Raw genomic sequence first — 21,799 nt, 5'->3', positions numbered from 1 at the left:
AACTGTCTAAGAACAAAGTGTCCTTCACTTTGTAGAGATTTTCTCTCACTTCCTGCTGCATCTCTGGAAAAGATGTAAAGGGAAATCTCCCCAATGGGACACTGACCGCAAAACACTGGCAAGGGTTTTAATCCTTCCCTACTAAACCCAAACCTAAAAAAAAGTATACTCTTCAAATGTTACTAGAAGCCCTTAGGGTACCACCTGCTAAACTGCACTCTATATTTTCTGTATCAGTTGAGGCACTGCTGCAGCACACAGTCCACATAAAAGACCTCAGATGGACATAACCTTACATTATACAGTATTATTAAAGTATTATAAAATTCTGCTGGTGATTTTTATCTAGTGTAGAGTTCTTCAGTTCAGCAAAAGTTAACTTGAGCTGCTAATTGCAAGGAATGGGTTACTGGCTTTGTCAGCAAGATAATGAACAGAAACATCGCATACCCAACTCAGTGACGTGTGCCAAGCCTGGCGTGGGAGTTGTGTGAGAATTCTGAAAGCACAGTCACATTAATGGGGTTTCTAGTTTAGCACCAGAAGCTGGCTAGCAGGAATACCCCTGCAGCCAAGTCCTCATGCTAAGTGAACCCGCTGCTCTGTCCTTCAGATCTATTGCTACTGATGACTTTGTCCCAGATGTCTTAGTAAACGAGTCCATCTGAATTCTTGTTTGTCTGCGATGCTGTAATGGTTTATTGTGAATGGCATGATTGTCAGAATTCACAATCTAGTTTTTACAAAGATATAGTTTCAGCTCAATTGATAGCTATATCTTTTTTTGTCTAGTTTGAGTGTCGTACCTTTAGAGGTCATGTAGATGGACATTCATAAGAACAGGTTAACAGGTAGAAATACATACACATTGCAATAACCTGAAGCAGCCTATCAGAATCTGCCTCCTTTTTTAACAATACTAGATAAGGAACAATTAAGGTATGTACGCATAGCATATTTTTACAGATGTGTTTACCTTTGAACACATTACCTGCAAGCAGGTGTGTAAAGCAACCAATATATTCTTCAATTGGCAAAGAGCTATTGAAATGCTTGATCCCACTTTTCACCATTGGTCAGGTAGTTTTATTTCCATAATAATGAACCAATAGTGAGGCGTGGGAGAGAGTGGCACAAAGCACAATGCCAGGAACTGAAGTTTGCGTTTATGCATTTCCAAGGCTCCATGGCATTCTAAAAGGTATGCAAACATAATTGCAATTTTCTTTAGATGCCTGCTATTCACCTTTTTGTAGTCTTTCTACAGGATCCTGATAGTACCTCTAATTGAAAATACAATATTACTTGTCCATCTGGAGATACTTCAAACTCAGGCATGCACTTTCAGGAATCTTTTAACTAAGAGTTGTGTCACATCCCTCTCTCCTGTTATCCCTCACGCCAGCAAAATTCCCCTCTATTGCTTGCTGAAGGCCCCTGTGGGATTGTGAGATAGCAGTGGAGAATTACAAAACTTCAAACTGGAACAAATTCAATATTCTTGGGTTCTTTGTTTTTTCATTTTTTCCCCCTGTTAATGTGCTGTCTTCTCTCTTAACCTACTCAAGCCTCACACATAAATTGGTGCATGCCAAGGAGGTTTCACAGTACAGAATCTTGTACTATGATGCTGCAGTCCCTATTTGGCACATGAGGCTTGCTTAAAGTACATTTATATGTAAAGCCAATGCTATATTTTATAGTTTTGGATAGTGTAGGGGAGGTTTAAAACCCTCACGAGGTTGTTTTCTCTTTGTGCTCCATTTGGAAGAACTACCTTCACTTCCTGTCTCAAAGACAACACTCTCTTTGAAATAAAGTAAATCCTCTTTTAGACAGCTGTCACAGGAAAAAAAACATCTCAAATAGAAGTTTCTCTCTTTATTCCTAGTCTAAAATATTTGATTTTCTCTGATTTGGTCACAGTGGTCACCAAGAGAAATCGAGAGTAAGTCAGGGACACAGACAGCAATAAAAACCTGACAGGAACTTTAACCATTCTCTACTCTTTGGAAAAAAAATTAAAAATAGAGTGTTGACCTTAGAAACACTTTAGGGTATTTATGCAAGATGTTATAAAATGCAGATTAAAGTGTATGTATGACCAAAACATTTTATCTAGTTTTTGATAGGGAAGTGATAATATTCCTGCCAGGTTATTTTTCTGCTGTCTGTAACGTTAGGACAATTTCCCTTCACTTTCTGCCCCAGAGACACAACAAGAAGTTACATTAAACATCCCAAAGTGTTAAACATTTGTCCCCAGAACAGGTGTCACCATTAAAAGCTCTCCCCTCGACTCTTGTTCTGGGGACTAAAAAATGTTGGATTTTCCCTCACTTTCTGTTACAACTAGAGAAGGACGATCTCCCCAATGAAAACTTAGATAGCAGTGCAACCTTCCTTGAAGGTCTAATGCTTCCCTACTCTATTTAAAGAAAAAAATAATTTTTTGTCCTAGGATAAATTGAGTGAACTTGGCATAGTTTCATGGCTAGTATTAGCAGCTCACTAACTTTAAATTTTGACAATGGTTGCCCATTACTATGGACAGGCTCTAAGTAAAGAGTTCACACTTCCCGTTGTGGCATATTAGTCTGCATTTGTAATTAACATTATCCTGCATCCCCAAGGATAAGGTCATATAGTGGAAACTCTTCCAAAGGCATTTCCAATGTAAAAGCAAAGACTGGAAATCTTAGGTATTTGAGCAATTCTATAAAAGTGGAGGAAGTGAAAAGTGAAGGTGTTATGGCTAACAACCAATCCAATTCTATCCATCATTTTATCATTGTGTGTTAGAAATTGCACATTACAATCTGATATCTCACTGTTTGCAACACCTTATACCTTTCCCCTTCTCCATTTTTATTGAACATCCCAAACTCTAGATTCTGATTGGCTGCTCTTTGTGATACTTTTGTACTAGTGTTTGTGAATGTCCTTCTATGTTCTTGTTTTGTTTGGACATTAATAGCTATAGTTTGTCTCAGTATAGTAATTCATAATTTTGTTAAACACATAACTAGAGACCACATAGATAGTCTAATGTTTTCATTATTTTTGTCATCTTCGTTGTCTTTTCTTTGAAATGCTGAGTCCTGTCATTTTTGTGTATATACTCACGCTGCCTTACTTTTGACTCTTTTCCCTGTCATGCATGCCCAGTTCATCGGCCTAAACCAAAGCCATCACCTGTGCCTCCATCCATTCAAACCCAGGCTAACATGTTAAATCTAAGGCTGAAAGGCATGCCTAGACCAATACCAAGTACTGTATCGGCTTTATTTCATTTGATTTGTTTAGCCTAGCCTCTTTCCCCTCTTCCCCTATTCCTTCAGTGCTGGAAGGACCCACAATGCATTGCGGCACATATCAATGCATTGCTGGCTACTCCCAGCACCCTAGGAGTTAACATAGCTTAGTTTTTTAACATCGGCCTTCAAGCACTTCTTCTCAATTTGTCCATTCCTGTCTAGATCTGTCCGGCACCAGCAACATTTTCAAATATGAATGTCAGCACAAAATAACATTGTTGTTACATAACATTCTGCATGATGTTTATGAGTTTCAAATAATGTCTGAACAGTTTATTTTTTATCAATATACTGTTTATTTCTTATGTGTCAGTGATCCAGCTGTTAATCCAACATTTCCAGTGCCAATCAGCTATTTTATATTCAGTTATACCTTCTGGGCTCTGTGATATACAAAGAATTGTTAAAATAATATAAATAAGGAAAAAGAGACTGGGCAATCAAAAAAGGTATACATACACTAAACATCAGGTCCAATCAATTAGATAATGTATGTATATGAACAGTGTTATCTGCCGTAAAGTAATGCACATCTCCTCCATCCCTGCAGAGAGTGACAACACTTTTCAGAGTGTTCAGTAATACTTACCCCCCGTCACTCCCAAAACCCTCTTCTCCTGGTCTTTGGACTGTAAGGGGAACTATACTGATGATGCTCACCCTATGTATAGGCTTGCATGAATATCAGGACCTCTGGCTGATCAGGCAACTAAAGTCAACCTCCTAAAATCTTCCTTGTCTGCCTGGACAATTGTCACTTGACCAAGAGCCAGACCAATGCAATATTACTGTTATTATAGAAAAAAAAATATTTTTTCCCTTTCATTAACTTTTCCTTAGACCTTGCAAGATGAATGTTCAAATATAGTAACAGACATCATTTTTCGGTATAGCTTTGTCTTAGGCAGCATATGGTCCAAACATACATCTGTGTAAAGCTCTTGTAAGCACAATGGGTGCCACTGATGAAAAAAACTATTTAAAAAAAACTACAGCACCCACTCAACCGTACAGAAAAAATAGTCTTTAATAGTTCTCTGATAATAAAATTAACACTATGTTCATCATTATCTTGTAGTTCTGCCATGTTAATTTAGCTCAGTTGTAGATTCAAAAACAACATACACAGCCCAGTAAAATCACAGAAGTTTGACTGAAGTTATAATTGTACATAAAATGGACATTCAAAAACTCTCCAGATTTAGCTGGATTTACAGTTTATTCCAATCATCCACGTTGACAATTATTGATAAGAGTATATTTTACATTTCAGTATAAAGCTGGAGCACTGTTTCTGTAGCTTAACAAAAAAAATTGTGATTTTTATTTTTTATTTGTTAAATATTAATTATTGAGCTTTTTTTAACAAAACATGCATGGATTTATACAGTTTTGGAATATCCTGGATTTTAACTATTCGTTGAAATCTCTACCCAGATTGAACCCATCCAGATACGTTCTAAATAATTTTCTTCTACTTCAGAAAATGTAGGTCGGTTAGTAACTCCTGCCAAAAAGCTTGAAGACACAATACGACTTGCAGAACTGGTCATTGAAGTTCTCCAGCAAAATGAAGAGCACCATGCAGAGGTGAGAATTGCAAGGTTCTAGAATTTGTTGCACATGTGTATTCTAGAGCAGCCTCTAGAATCGTAAGACTTGCTGCCAATTTGTACTAGTGGTGGGAATAGGTAAAATATCATCAACATAATTTTTGTATGTGAAAAATTATACTAGTACTAGAATGCATACTAAAAATTCAAATGTTTATTTATTTGTTTTCCACCTTGGAGGTTGAAGACAAAAGTCTTCTAGGCAGTAGTGTAGGAACTATTCAAAGTCCTAAGTCTTGTGATATTTTGTATTAATTGAAATGATAAAAAGTAATAGAAGGCATAGTATAATGGTAGCCAGTTGAAATATAAATTTTGATGTTAATACATGTTCTACTTTGGTATAAATACTCACAGTGATGATAATGATCAGCACTTTTACTGAAAAATGCAACCCAGAATACATTTTTGTTCACTTTTTTTATTTTCTTGAAACCTATATACATCACCACCACCACCTGACAATATTTTTAATCAGTTATGTATCATAATTTTTAAGTTCAATATTTTTAAATGCTTTTTTTACGCATTATGTATTTAATATAATTTATTTTTTTGTTAAATTGTTATGACATTTTTGATCAATTGGATAGTATTTATAATGTCAGAAAGCCAATCAGTGTGTTTTCAATCACGATTCACTGACATCAGCCAATTCACAGTACTAGAAGTCCAAAAAGACCCAACTAATGCTTGATTTGCATATTTAAATTTCCTCCCTGTTTTTCTACTGTTCTTTCTATCTTGGATGATCCTGGCAGGGAAAAGAGGTATGTGGTTAAACTCAACAAACTGAGTCACCTGCTCTCATATCTTGTGCATGTCCTTCATGTTTCTGATAGGATTTTATCCTTTTTTTGCTTCCTTTGTAGTTGTAATTTAAGTAGAATAGCAGCCAGATCATTTAGACTGCCTGTGGAACTTAGTTGCCCCACACAACTTAAGTGTGCAGTGGTAATCCAGTCCGTGCATGCAGCAATGGGTGTATTATACAAGCATTGCAGCTGTTTCCCCACACATCCCAACCTTCCTTAATCCCTCCTAATCCTCCCGTTTTACCCATGTTAGTTTGTATGCATAATGCAACAATGAAGACAAAGGTGTGGGGCCATGCTTGACATAAAAAGGCTACAAAATGGTTTTAAAATTAATTCGGCTTTTATAAAGTACACTTTGATTACAGTGTGATTTTTTTTTTCTTCGTCCACACTTTGTGGTTGATTTACTTTAAAAAAGTATTTCATATTCTTTTGGCCTGAGGAAGATGTTTTTTGCTTTAAATTTCCAATCATGCAGAGGAGTTTACTGATTTAAAACGCTTGTAGTTGACTTGGTTTTTAAGTAAAAACATGTTCATAAACTAGAATAAAAATGTACTCCTTTGGCAAAGCAACTCTTTTTGTCCAGGGTTAATATTCTTCTTTGGCACGTTTTTTTCAATTGCCCTGGTTATATTGTTAGTGTAGTTGTTCATAACTATTTTGGAAATTAAGATGATATCAATATGAAACACTTAAAACATGTATTATATTAAAACTAGTATATTCTTATTTTTAGATTAATAACATTGGATATGGGTTATCGTATGTGTATATAACAAAATGAATTGCTGTATACTATATATTTTCATTCTGGACTTGATACATGTGTTTATTTCCTTTTTTATGTCTTTCCTTATAGTTGAAACCCATCAGCATTTCAAACTAATTACAATTACAAATAATTTTACTGTGAATTTTTTCATGTGTGGGGAGTGGCAGTGGAGCTATTATATTGACTTTTCAGGTAGATTTTCATAGTTAAGTGAGTGTATGAAAAGGTAAAACAGTGGTATATCTCAATGCCTCGTTTAATCATTTGTACAGCACAGGAAGCCAACTAAGTGATTATTAAGTAGCATTTTTAGATTTCACTTAGCATGCTTGCAGTGCCATATTATGACAAATGTGTGACATAGCTGAAAAATAAATGTAAAAAATATTAGGACTAAATTAATCATGTTACCAAACAGAGTATGAATTTCCCGTGAATGAAAATGTCATTCTGTTCATTAGAGGCAAATTCTCTTTTTTTATTGAGAAATGTTTTAAACTTCGAAAATAAGAAAAACGTCATTCTTAATAAATAAAGAAGCTTGAAGTGTAATTATGTTTAACTCTTGAAATGAGTAAATATACTTACCTGAAAAAAATGTATAGTTCAAATTTTACCAATTGGTACTTCTCACCACAAAAAATATTGAAAGCTTTCTATGCAAATTCAGGACCATGTCCAACATGGCCTTGGCAAGTATAGATATGTTGTTTTCTTTCTTATTCATGGACATACAACTAAAGCTACTTCACAATGAAAGGAATGATTTACATTGTAGGCTGCCATTGCTGACCTACCTGTGAAGATGCTAGTTGCAATACTGATTATTATGACATCAATATTTTGGGATTGATTTAGTAAGAGTAGAGATTGCTTACTTAGGAAAGAGAATATTCACTTACCTTAGTGAGTAATGTAAAACTGTGTTTACTTCAGTCAACCAATGTGCAATCAAATATCTTTATCTTTACCTTGCACATAATTGAGTATTCAATGTGATAATAATTTCACATTAGCTTAGGGAAAATTGACAGTCTCAACTCATTTTACTAAATCAACTCCTTTGAGTCACCGATCTAGAAAAAAGATCAGAAGTTCTGACACTGTGACATCACTTGCTACGTGTTTGTTCAAGTGTAGTGACTCCAGAAGCATTGGGGCAACAGACTGCCCGGCAATTAGTATTTGCAATGGCAACCCACATATTTTTCTCTGTTTGTTTTGTTTTAAAGGGCATGTTTAGCTTTGAATAATGTACATTTTTATTGATTCTGCAGAAACACTAACTAGAACAGTGTCAGACGCAGGAAGATAAACAAGAGAAATGGACTTTAGAATAGGACTTTAGAATACTAGGGACAACATTTTATCTTTGTAATTACAATAGCTCTTTTCTGCATTGTGCTGAAATGGGATTCCTACAAATTTCATTCAATGCAGGTACACATACAGTCTGGTACACCAACAAAATATTGAAGCTATGCAAGCTTTAAAATAGCATTGTTGCACTTTAGTGTTCTTGTATGTACCTATATCAGTACCTGTTTCTAGTCCCCTCACCAGAACATTGCTACATTGATATACTAGAAAGAAGTGGTTTATTACCGGATTTTGGATTTTGTTAATAAAAGTACAGATAAAAAAAAGTACTGATAAACATTTAGATGGCTGATTCAAATGTTAAACTAAAACCAGTGCTATATGATGTATTGTTACCCAAACATTAAAGAGTCTTCTCACTCCTCTGAGCAGTCACCTTTCAGGTATTCTGCTGGATTTACCAACAAGTAAATTATTATCTATAGCTTGGGTAACACTTCATCATATAACATCAGTTTGAGTTGAAATTTCATTCAAAATATCTTTGCACCCTCCTTCATTACCAGGGAGCAATATTCTATGTGGATGCACAGCATACATACCCTTATGCTGCTGGTACAGTTCTGGGACCACAATGACTCTAGAACATTGAATTGATATACTAATGGATGGACAGTTGGAATGATCATGTCATTTGGGTGCATTATTAGTATAATCAAAACATAAAGTGTGTGGTACTGGTATAATTTTGGCATGAGGGTATAATCAAGATCGAATGGAGTACTGACAAACAGACATGGACAAATGTGTTGCTACCTTGACAGCTCATTCAAACAATGCTTTATTCTTCCTGAAAAGTGACAAAAAAAAACAAAAGCATTTGTCTCATGTATACCTGCATGCCTTTGGTATGTCATAGAGTAATGCAAAGAAAGTGTGAAAAGACATACATTATTGCTTATTCTGCAAATATATTTTGAAATGGCTTGGACAGGTTTGTCAGTACCCAAAGAGAAGATCAAATTAAATAATTGGATCATAGTGATGTTTCAAGCTAACTGTTTTCTGTGATTAGCATCACTCATGTCTTCAGTCTTGTAATCAGTCAGTCAGCCTATTTAAATAGAAAAAAAGAGTAGTCCCTCTTCTGTTTAGTATCATCATGTTCCCCACACTGAACATGAACCAGAGAAAGCAAAGGAGAGAACTTTCTGAGGCGATCAGAAAGAAAATTATAGACGAGCATGTCAAAGGTAAAGGCCATAACATAATCTCCAAGCAGCTTGTGTTCTTGTGTGAGTTACAAATATAATTAAGAAGTTTAAGACAAGCTCCATACAAGAGGAGAGAAGAGGAATTCAATTCAGATTAAACAGAAGGATAGTGAAATTGGTACTCAAAGAGTCAAGAAAAACTTCCAAAAGATACAAGCTGAACTCCAAGGTCAGCGACTGTTTGAGCGATAGTCGGATAGTAGGTTTAAAGGAAGACTCCATGTTGAAAGAAAACCAAAAAACTAGCCTGAAATTTACTAAAATGCATTTTGACAAGCCACAGTGTTTCTAGAATGTCCTTTGGAAAGCTGAGACAAAGATGGAGCTTTTTGGCAAGTCACTTTCAGCTCCATGTTCACAGATGAAAATAGAAGCTTTTAAGGAAAAGAACACCATACCTACTGTGAAACATAGAAGATGCTTGGTTATGTTGTGGGGCAGCGCAGTGCCTTCAGCCTGTGCAGGGCAATAAAATCTCAAGACTATTAAGGAACGCCAGAGCGAAATTTACTGCCCTGTACCAGAAAGCTCTGTCTCATTTGCAGGTCATGGGTCTTCCAACAGGATAATGACCCAGAATACACACAGCGAAAAGAACCCAAGAATGGTTAAGAACAGAGCATTGGACTATTCCGAAATGGACTTCCTTGAGCCCTGATTTGAATCCTTCCCAACATCTATGGAAGTTGCTGAAGAAGAGAAGACACCTTTCAAACTTGAGAGAGCTGGATCAGATTGCTCATGAAAATTGGGTTAGACTACATGTCGGCCGGTGAAGAAGTCCCTTTCAAAGTGACAGAAATCACTTGTCTGTAGTGATCACAGGGTGTGCAACAAAATTTTAGGTTTAAGAGTCAAATAATTTTTGCCCACACTATTTTTATTTGTTTTAATATTCAAAATATTATGTTGAATCACAAATAAAAAAACTAATTCTGAATACATATTGAATCAACAACTTCAGAGAAAATTGTTTATGTTTACCATAAGGCACTTGTAGGCCACTGCCTTAGACAGCGGGGTAACCGAGAACAACACCAAAGCCCACCATTTAAAAATTCCTTGAATTATTTCTGTTTATGCCATTATTACAGTGTCTGTAACAAGCTACGGGGGCTTTGGTTTCTAGAACAGAAGGAAGAACAGAACATGCTTTCAGATTTGTATTAATGCGTTTAAAGGAAAACTATAATGGTTTTGGGTCAGTTGTATTTCAATGACCTAAGTCTACACTTTTTTATACTGATGTTTAATATTTTGCATTTTTTATGAAATCTCTATTTTGCAAATAAATATTTTTTACTGGGTGAATAAATTACATTTTTTTTAGAGTACTTTGGGTTTTCTAAATAGAGAGAACAGCAGTAGCTTCTTCCCTCAAAACTGGACTTCCCTTAAATTCTATATGAAGCCTAAGAGCTTGTTCACACTATCCAATGCGTTCACGGCACAGTTCCATGCCATGAATGCATTGGATCGCATCAACAAAGCCTCCCTGTGTTCTGGGGCAAGAGGGGATGTAGTGGTGCCATTCATTTCAATGGCACTACAGACACACCTCCCACCCGCAGTGGGATCACCCACACCGGAACACGTGGTACCGCCATGCCCCACTGCCAGTGCGGTGGGATAGCAAGAAATAGTGTCTGCGGTGCCATTGACATGAATGGCACCACCACACCCTCTCCCGCTGTGAACGCATTGGATAGTGTGAACAGGCCCTGACAGAGAAGGAAGGAGAGGAGATGGGTCACTTCTCACTAAGTCACCTGAGGTGCAATTTTAACTTCAGGTATTCAGCTCTGTAAACAAGGATTTTTTTCAGCAGAGCAGTTAAGGTTAGCCTGGTAAACATTAATGGAGCCTAGAGCTGTGCTTGCTGAATGCAAATAGAAAATAACAAAATTATATATTTCATAAAATATTTACTTGTCCTCAGGATAAAAAGAAAAAAGAGAACAGATACAAAATTGAGGCTTACTGAGGAATTGCTAATGCTATATGATTAGCTTTAGCATGATGAACATGACATCAAGCTCGCTAATTGCTAAAGCACTTGTCCAGAATGCATGCACACAAGAAGTTCACAATCTTTTTTTTTTCTAAGCTGTCTGTAATATTTCTAGCTTTGAATAGGCTTAAACATAACTGTTTGCTATGGCTGACAAAGGGTTGTACAGCTTCTTTTTTTGTTCTGCCTGCTGCTTTTCTTCTGGTTAGAAATAGTCCTTAAAATTAGAAATTGTGTTTATAAACTGTGAATCATTTACATACAATGTTTGAATTCCAAATTGATAGATAATATATATTTCGTATGCGATGGATGGAAATTTAAAGTATTTCTGAAGCCGAAACTTTTTTTTTTGTTTAGGTAGAGTAGGGTATAATTAAAATCACTTTTGGTTTAGGTAGAGTAAGGTATCATTAAAATCACTTACAAGTTTTTTTTTCCTTTGCTTCCTTTCTCAAGACACAACAGTATGTAAGTGCAGACCTCTCCAATGTAAGGGATATCCTCTCATAGATAGTTGTCTTGGAACTAGTGTCCCTGTTCGAAGATTTCCCCTTTATTCCTAACCTAGTAACAACTCAAAAATATTAGCTATTCCCTAACTAATGCTCACCAGGACAAATAGAAAATATTGCTTTTAGATACATGTTAAAAAAACAAATATTCTTAAAAATAAAAAAGCTAGTTTCTAGATATTAGATATGTGATAGACTTGTGGAAGTAAAATAGATGCATAAAAGTATACTTGATACATATTGACAAATAACAGCACTATTTCCTGGGCTCTAATTAATGTGTTGCTTTTGAGTCCCCTTAGCTTCCCCCTTCATTAGTATTAGATATGCTATAGAGTTGTGGATGTGAAGTAGAAGCATAGAAATAGAGTGAGAAATTTATGAATAATGATACATATTGAGAGATAACAGCAGAGGCACAGCAATGTTTCCTTTGCCCTAATTCAAGGATTGCTTTTATGTACCCCTTCAACATCAGTATTTTAAACCTCATCACCATCTGAGTAAGGCACCTGGATGCTTGAACTGCAATAATCTATCCTTTTTCCTCTAGGCCAGGTAGTTTTTGCTCTGTACCTTCTGCCCATATAATTGACATCTGCGTTAGCCAGTCAGAGAGAAAAGCACACACAGTACAATTCCTGTTTTTAGAGGTAAATGTGTATACCTGTGCTTGCTTTCAAGGCAAGGAAAACCATTGGAGCTATTCAGACACATTTAGGAAAACCATTGGAGCTATTCAGACACACATTGGCATGCCCGCTTAAAGTGGAGCTGAAATGTGGAAGCTGTGCTTCAAAAAAAGGCAATCAGGGATCACAGAACTATTCACCAGTATAGCCTATAATCTCCCTGCAGATGATTTTTCTTTCTATTACTGACTTACTATGTCCTTTTCCATACAAGGTCTCTGTGTATCAGTGGTCATCTTAGTAGTAGAGTAGGGCTTTGCCTCCTCAACTCAACACTGCCCCGCTGATGACTGGTGAGCTAATGACTGGTGGGGTACTATTCAAGATAAAGTAGAGGGAGGAAAGAAGTCCAGATACACAGAATGAATGAAGCAGAAGCACATCCTTACTGTGCAGCTTTCTCTCCAGCAAGGAGAACAGGGAATAGCACAGTAGTGACATTGCCAAATCTCAGTTTAAATTTCATGAGACTGACAGTTAAAGGCAGCAGTTCTTAGATGATCTCTCTTTGCAGATACTGTATACAGCTATGAGGAGCATGGTACAGGAGTGCCTAGGCACAGGAAGCACATTGCTAATTTTTCAAGATGAATTGAAGACAAAATTGAATTTTCAGGGTACTATTTAGGTACAATTACCTTTCAAGTTGTTCCCTATATGATAGAAGATTTTAAATTTTCAAGTTCAGGTCCACTTTAAAGTGACGTTAAACCAGTGGGTAGTGTGTTTGTCTGTGGCTACTGCAAATTATGTGACCGACTCTGCTGCATAATAAATGAGTAGATAGATGATAGTAGATATTTTTACAAGGTAAGTGATCACAAACTACATATAGGTAATAATATTTAAATATTTTATCTTGGCAATACTCAGGTAAAAACATAAATGTTTATTTTTTAATGTATAGCCAATACTTGTAAAGATGACTGATAGATAGACTTCACCTTGTTAAAAAGTTCAGGTTTTTTTTCTCTGCGTTTTACTTGACTTTAGTCATCTGGCTTCACAAGTTATGGCTCAGGCCTGCTGGTGTGGAGCCCGAGATGAAGTATTATGCTGATTAATTTTCTGGTCCTATCAGAATTTCAAGGATGTGCTATCCCTGAACACTTTGACAAAGTCTGGCTGCCAGACAAGTGATTATGAATCGAGGAGAATTATCACTCATTCTGCATGCCATACTCAGTTACAATGATAAAACACGCATGCGTCTCTAACACATTCACATCTCTGCACTGTACGATGTGAATGGCACTCTGGTAAAAACAACCTATATTTTTAGTTGAATTTCCCATGAGCATGATGTTGAGTTACTTCACTGGAATATGGTAAATGTTAAGTGTTTAGAGGTTTAAATGTAATCAAAAATTCTCTGATGCTATTTCAAAGCTACGGCTTTTGGCTAGCAAGTCTAAATATTTTTGATGGATTGCCAAACATGCAATCAGGGACTACTAGTCATCTTCAGAATTTGTGGAGGGAAAGAAAAGGATAAAACAAGTCAATTCAGTGAAGAAACTCAAGCTAAACTCCCAAATTTCTAGACTACAGAATGATATGATTGAACCTTGAACTCTGAGCATGGCCTCAGGCAACCCTGGTGTCATTGTAAAGGGAACAGGTATTTTTGGTTTTCTTTTACCTTTCAACCATAGCCTGGTTTTCCCTTGCTGTCCTCTTTACAATGATGATTGTTTTATTAATTCCAATTATTTTGCATTGTGTCCTGGTTAGAAAAAAAATACTTTCAGTTTTTTGTTTTGTTTTTAGTTTCACTGATTTTCTTCTTCACTTTCCCTCTACCAAATTTAAAGGCATTTGCTTGGTGGTCAGACCTTATGGTAGAACATGCAGAGACATTCCTCTCACTCTTTGCGGTGGACATGGATGCAGCGTTGGAGGTGCAGCCGCCAGACACTTGGGACAGCTTTCCCTTGTTCCAGCTAATAAACGATTTCCTCCGCATTGACTGTATGTACCTTATTATTTCTTTTTTTCACTTTCTCTTGCTAGGTTATGTTGTGGCGGCTAGCATTCATAGATGTGGAAATCAAGACTGTGTTATGATTAAAAGAACAGTCCTTTCAAAAACTGTTATTTTAGTTCTGGATTGATGCTTACAAGTTTAATTACCCCATTGGAGATAAATGGAGTGCCACACCAAATGTTTAATGTCCAATTGATTTATTTGCACAATGTGTATTAAACAGAAAACCAGCCAGCATGTTTCAGGAACTCAAAGAGACCCCCTTCATTGGGGCTTAAGGAAGAACGCTGGGAAAAAAAGTGTATTTAACCCTTGCAGTGGTGTTACCCCCACACTGCAAGGGTTAAGTGCTCATCTAGGGTGTAAAATAAAAAGGTTTTACTCGCCTGAACGTCGGAGGTGGCTGGCTCTTAGATTGGTCTTTCCTGCCTCTCTCACCTTCTGCTCCAGCAATTTAAGGATCCTTGAGTCATCATGTCCCATACACTGTGTATTGGATGTGAGGACGCCAAGGGACATACTATCACTGCAGTGGAGGTGGAGACAGGCTGAAGGGAACGCTCTAACAGCCAGCCAGCTGCCAGGTACAGGGTGAGCATACCTTTATTATTTTGCGCTCTGTACAGAAATCAGTACTTAAAGGAGAACTATGGGGTTAAGGTTTTTCCCCATAGTTCTCCTTAGAGTAACGGGAGGACACAAACTAGCGTCCTCCCGTCACCCTAGGCTCAGTATACCGCGAGCTGTAGCTCGCGGTATACTGAGGCACCACAGTATACTGCGAGACGTATACTGAGACGCTGAAGCGGATCCCGACAATTATGTCTGGATCCGCCCAGCTGCGTGACTGACAGCTGGCTCTGCCTATCTAGAGGCAGAGCCAGCTGTACCTGCCCTCTCCCACGTTCGTTCCGCCAGTCAGCGCTGGCGGATCGGAGCGGAGAGGGGGGAATCCAGCCCCTCCCCTGTCACGGCAGAGAACCATAACAGGATCGAGAGGTGAGCGAATGCCGGTATGTGTTCGCTCACCTCCCGATCTACTAAGACCTGCGACAGTCTCATTATCACAGGTTGGCTACAACTATGAGGTGAGTGAAAAGCACTAACCTCATAGTTCTCCTCTAACCTTTGCAGTGCGGAAGTAGCACCACTGCATGGGTTAAGAATAATTTTTTCCTGTAGTTCTTCTGTAATATAATGAAATTCCTGGACTGCCAAAGGTGGTAGACGTAAGAGGTTGAAATTCTTGGTGAATCACCAAGTAAAAAGTTATACCTCCCCCACTCTCCCTATTTAGGATTTAATTTATTTTAAAGTGGTAGTTTATATAGATAAAAATGACCCCTATTTAATTCAATTATGTGTACATTATAAAATACTTAAATGTATCTGAATTAGTTCCTGCACTAGCCTTCTTGGACCCCACTTCACAGATGCTTGTAGGCTAAGAGGAAAGAGCAGAACTGTAAGTAATGAGGTTTTTCTGCATTACACAGTTCTGAAAATCTAACTAATGGAGATACAAAACACAGAAATTTCCCAGCAAACAAATTCCTCTCTCTAACAATGTGTTAAAAACAGAGGTTTTAGATGCACAACTTTTGCAAAATATGTGCTTAACCCACGCGGCCTCATCAAGGCTCCTCTGTGTAATGTGGTCCTAACTCTAATCCTTGAGCTTGGCGCATATATAACAGTAGATAAACTGAATGCAGATATGCCTGTAGGTAGCCCACTCCTCCTTAAAGACATAGGAACGCACTGGAGGCCCAGCACATAAAAATGGCAGCTGAAGTCTCCAGTGTATCCCCACACCAAAGAGAGGGCAAAGATTACCATATCATTGAGCTGCTGTTCCTTCACTATTCAATCCCAAATGGTCAGGAAATTGTATAGTTTCTGGCAGGCAAATATGTTTTGGAAAACTTGTATTACAAATATTTTGGCAAGAGAGACAACTCACACTTATGCATTTCATCTATATGTTTATCTGTTTGCCTACACTTACATTGTAAATTATGGAGAACACAATTTGTAGATTGAGGTCCTTTGGCTGCAGTAGAAGGAATAAAACTCCACAGTAGGTGGAGCAGACCCAGGAAGGTCCAAAACAAAGATCTTACAATTTTAGACCCTGAAAATGCCAATAGGCTATTCAACCTACTAGTACATAGCTAAAATATCAGTTTGAGATAGAATGTCCCTTTTATACTTTATATAGAAGCATGCAAAAAGTCTCACTTATCCACATATTAGGGTAACATCTTAATCTTTGCGCTTGTTCAGACTTTATTTATTATGCACAGATCAAATGTTACTTATGAATGCACGGAAACTGCAAAAACAGTGAAATTATATGTTTATGCCAAAACTCTATATTTAATTGTATACACTTGGTCTACATGATAATTGAATTAAAAGAGAGATCAAGGTAAATAAAGGACATGTTTTGTTAGATCTAAAAAAAAAAAAAAAGTTAACATTTTACCCAGTAAGGTTAGAGATAAATTAGTTTGAGGGCATTTAGAGTTTCATAATACATGTTAATATCGCTGGTCTGAATCCTTTTTTCAACTGCACAGTAAATAGAGAAGCCTGTAAACTGTCCAATTATGCGTGTGTGTGCGATGGCCTCTAACAGCGACCTCAAATTATTGGATTCAATATAAAGGATCCTCCTCTCTCCTAAGCAACTCCATCTGCTAGACTGAAAGGAAAGGGTAGTATTTGCTGCACTAAGAAGTAAGCCATCTGCTAATCTAAAGATAATTTGCTGCCTTTTGCCTGCTGTCTTGAAAGTATCAGAAGCCAATTTTCATAACCATTGCTTTTTTCCCCTGAAATATGTCTAATTTAAATGATTTGTTAAATTATGCCTTGCATTACATACTGAAAAAAATAAAACCGATTTAGCAGTAAAACACGTGACTTTTTAGGGTTTTTTCCTTACCCTGATTTCTTATTTCACTTGTATCATTTATTATGTAAATTGTTTATCAAGATAAGGAATAAATCATTGCTGAATTAAAGAATGTTAATGTGCTATTGTCACAAATAAGTACTAAAAAAAAACAGACTTTAAAAGAATGCAATGTCTAGCAAGCTTAGTGACAGTTTAGCTGTAACTAAGGTTCCTGGGATTCAGAAAGCATTGCAGCCTCCAATTATTTTAGCGCCACATTAAGTGGTTCAGCTGTAACCGATACAAACGCAGTGCATTCTTTAAATCAGATCTAAGCAGGATTACATTTAGGGGGTTACTCACTAAAGGGTGAAGAGTTTGGAGAAAGCAGGAGAAGTGAACAATCTAGGCCAATATAGCTGATTTGGAAACATTCTCCAATTTAGCTAATTTTCCATTTCAGCTATTTCTCTAAACTCTTCACCCTTTTGTGAATAACCCTGTGTGTATGAACAATTGCAATCTTTTCAATTAAACACTATTCTTAATTGTTTTGCATCTCAGTGCTGCTGATTTCCTGCAGCCTTTTTTTTGCTACATGCTCTCACTCAGTGGCTGCAAACCATGGCTTCAATTGGTTTACTGATAGTAACGACGATAGACCATGTCTTGGTCAACTCAATCACCTGTAGTCTAACCCTGGGCGCAGGTAAAAGAGTGACAATGCAGGAAAACAATTTGGTAGACAGCTTTAGACCCATAACATGAAGTGCCTGAACAAGGACCTTTATGACTGGTATTCTTTGATGAGGTATTTTTTAATGAAAGCTTAAAGTGATAAAAAACTCAAGAGTAAAATCTTAAAAATGCATTCAAGTCCCTTAACTATTAACAAACATGTATCTTATGTGTGTATCACTCAGCTGTAGATCCTCAAATCATCTCTGGATTCGGGCTGACACTGTCCTTGTCCTGTGTGTGTTGTAAAGTTGCCACCACTTCAAGCTCACTCCCATGATGAACTACAATCTCTCAATTTAGTTAATTTGACAAATTTTTATTGAGATTGTGGTCCATCACAGGAGCTTGGAGCTACCTTACAACACACACAGGGGAGACCATGTGGAGCAAAAGTAGCCACCTCCAGAAGGAAGGACTATGCCAGCACAAATTCAGAGACGATTTGAGGATCTGCAGCCGAATGATGCAGATACGTTACATTTGTATTAATAGTTAAGGTACTTGAATGCCTTTTTAAGACTTAACTCCTGCATTTTGTGTCACTTTAAGATTTATAAAGCTTAGATAACACTTGTTGAAATGATATTACAATGTTAAAGCTTAGATAGGATTTTAGTGATTGGGTTTAGATCTACTCCAATGTCCTCAAAAGGGCCCTAATGATAGGAGAGACCCTACTACACATTTAAAAAGAAATTAAATATAGAAAAGCAGATTTTATTACCTTCTAATATCATAAAGCACACTTCTCTTTGTGTAAAAAAGCACTAACATGGTGTTCGGTGCTCAACCTTTCCCCTCTATCCCTTTAACTCACTGCTTAAAAAACAACCATTAGAGACCATACATTTTTATCTTATCTGCTAAGAACAGCCCTGCATTTAGTAGAAATAAGGAAAATGCACTCTTGGGAATGTTGCACTCCCTGGTGCCCTCCATATCACCACTACCACCAACTTAAAAAAGAAAAACAAAAAGGAGTTAAATATTTTCAACATTTTATTTGGTGATTAACCAGACTAGTAGAAATGACCTCCCAATCCATCTTCCATGAACTTTGTGAGAAAACCAAATCAAAGGGAGAGGAAGAATACAATTTGAATATTTATTTTGGGTTTTACTTCCATGTGACTATTGATACTCCAACATGTTAGAGGGCAATCAAGGTTGCCCACTGCATGGCATGCCATGCTATTTGAAGAAATATAAACACACATAAACTTTGTGCTACAAATATAACACGTTTTGTCAAAGTCTGGCATTGTCATTTATTGCAAATGTTTCACTATGGCTGCTTTCCTTTGGCTCATACTGAACTGTATGAATGTAAACATTTTTAAATGAATAAATACATTAAATGCAATGCAATTGATGCATAACTTATTTTGTAACCTAAAACAACCTTTCTGTTTCATTGTAAAGCCAAATGTGATTTCCTTGAACTATCACAAAAGTCAAATGTTGCTTCAGTGTAACTATGACACCCATGTAAACAAAGGGGGTCTTGTGTACAGACCAGTAGAGCTTTACCTCATTCACTAAGCTACTGGTGTCTTTTGTTCTACCCCAGCCTATGTATTGGATAGTAAAGGAGCAGCAGCAGAATGATAAGGCAATCACTTTGTTCCCTCTACTCTCTCCTCCTATCAGCATGTTTCTTGTCTGCACATTTGCAAGCAGCATATCTGTTTGGTTGCCAGTGCTGCCTCTTCCCATCCCAGGCTAAGTGCTGCTGTATAGGAGATTGCAGGAGACTACTAGCAATTCAAATTCAATTATTTACACTAGTTGAATTTAAAAAAAAATAATTTCATGATTTATTAATGGGTACAAAGCTACATTCATTTGTGTCTTTTATATCTGCCTAAAGTTCAGCTTGAAGTTTTCCGAAATCCTTCTTATGCATATTTTTTATGGCAGAAGTATATACTTTATTCACAATGCTTCTAGTGGCATTGAATCACAATGCAGTTTTGGTTTATCTTGCCAGTGCAAAAGAAGAGAAATCAGTCCACTTGTTTTATCTTGTTATCAGTCAGATTGTGATTTTATGGGTTTTGTTTTTAAATCCATTTCTGTGCAGTGCCAAGGTGTTTTGGTTTTTCTTTTGCTGTTTTGTGCAATAAACATGCTTTTTAATTAACAGCATTCTGATATGCTTATAATTCTAGATAATTTATGCAATGGAAAATTCCACAAACATCTCCAGGACCTGTTTGCTCCACTTGTTGTCAGATATGTCGACCTCATGGAATCCTCAATTGCACAATCAATTCACAGGGGCTTTGAGCGTGAATCGTGGGAGCCAGTAAAGTAAGGAACCCTTTGATACAATCGGAGTTTTGTAGCAGATGGATGGAGGTTCTTACTCAAATGGAAATATTCATTCTATATTCTCACCAGGCCTAAATCGTCTGCCAGCATTTTTGTGCCACATTTAATGTGTTAATCAAAATCAATGCTGAAAAACTAGGGTGGTTTGACTTGATGTGTTTTTTTAATGTAAATCTAATGGTGACAACATCAAAAATTAATTGTAAATTATAAGATTTGGTAAAACCTGACCTTGATAGAACTACATGTTCATTTGTTCTCTTAGCTCACTGAATATTAAGTTATACAAGCAATTTCTTATGTGTAATGTAGAAGTTAAAGATTTTATTTGTTTAAATTTAATCATTTTTCCATTGTTTTAATATAATTTTACTTTCTTACAACTCTCAGTGGCACTTCATTTTTTCAAGTAAACACAAGCCCCAGAATGCACTAATAGCTCCTGTCATGCTGGGACTTCTTTTTCCTTAAAGTGTATTTCAACTTTTGCAGTCAAATTTGAGAAAACCCCTCTATATGTTCGTTATGTGTTCCTATTTACACAGCATACTGAAAAATAACTTTTTTTAAAAAAAAGTCTTACCTTTTAGATGTTTTGTTACAGGAGGCAAGATGGCTGATCCCAGGTATTTCTTAAGCCCTTTCACATTGGTCTGTCCTTATAGAAAGACTTGGGACTGAAATTTGAGGATTGTGTTTATCTGCTAAGCTTCATTAACATACAATGGGCAAGCCACCTTAGACTCCTCACCCCTCACAGCCACTCCTAACATCTCAAAGAAATAGAAGCAAGAAGAAATTGTATCCCTTAAAACCCTAACCCGTGTAAAAACAATTTAAACTGCAAGAAGCATTTTTTTTAAATTTAGCTTATGCTATGTAAATGGGAACATGTAACAAATATAAAATAGGTGTTATCCCAATTTTGCTGTGAAAATGGAATACACTTTGTGTATGTGTATGTTTGGGGGGGGAAAAAACATATTCAATACATCTTTGTAATACAGGTATATTTCCCCATGTTTTGGCTCTTTGTAAACCCTGCAAAACATACCCATTATTCCCGACAGAAGTTCAGTGTGCTCTTCACTTCCAGTAGTGAGCTGACGGCAGTGCATTGCTGCATTGAAATCCGAAGCGATCTTGTACACCATGTCTAAGTACTCCCCTGGACTTCAAAATACCTCCTCCCATTATGTTATGGAGATGACAACAATATTTGGGATTGGGATTTCAGTGCAGAAGTAACCAGTGCCAGTCCAAACAGCATGTTGGAACTCACTATATATCGGGCAGATTAATAGGTATTTTTCAGTACTTGCAGCATTTGTAAGAGAGAAAACATGATGAAAATGTGCATGCTTTGCAGAGATGCCTGGCATCTTTCTTTAAAATCAGACATACACTTGAAGAGTTGGCTAACTAAGTTTCAGGGTGAACGTATAAACTACCTTATCTGCTGATGTGTCCATTTACCTTTGGTGAGGAGGTTTTACAAAG

At 36.8% G+C, this 21,799-nt stretch overlaps 1 protein-coding gene across 1 annotated transcript in view; it reads left to right on the top strand.

The window, feature by feature from the left end:
* The window catches only part of CADPS (calcium dependent secretion activator), a 372,013-nt gene that overhangs the window by 260,722 nt on the left and 89,492 nt on the right, over positions 1-21,799 (top strand). The window contains exons 19-22 of the mRNA XM_018554448.1: positions 4,801-4,921; positions 10,630-10,636; positions 14,150-14,306; positions 20,137-20,278. Coding sequence (XP_018409950.1) covers positions 4,801-4,921; positions 10,630-10,636; positions 14,150-14,306; positions 20,137-20,278 — 427 coding nt within the window. The remainder of the gene's footprint in view (positions 1-4,800; positions 4,922-10,629; positions 10,637-14,149; positions 14,307-20,136; positions 20,279-21,799) is intronic.

The sequence above is a fragment of the Nanorana parkeri genome, unplaced genomic scaffold (genome assembly GCF_000935625.1).
Source record: "Nanorana parkeri isolate BGI_ZX_2015 unplaced genomic scaffold, ASM93562v1 scaffold9, whole genome shotgun sequence".
In the NCBI taxonomy this organism is placed as follows: domain Eukaryota; kingdom Metazoa; phylum Chordata; class Amphibia; order Anura; family Dicroglossidae; genus Nanorana; species Nanorana parkeri.
This window is presented reverse-complemented; position numbering and strand designations above follow the sequence as displayed.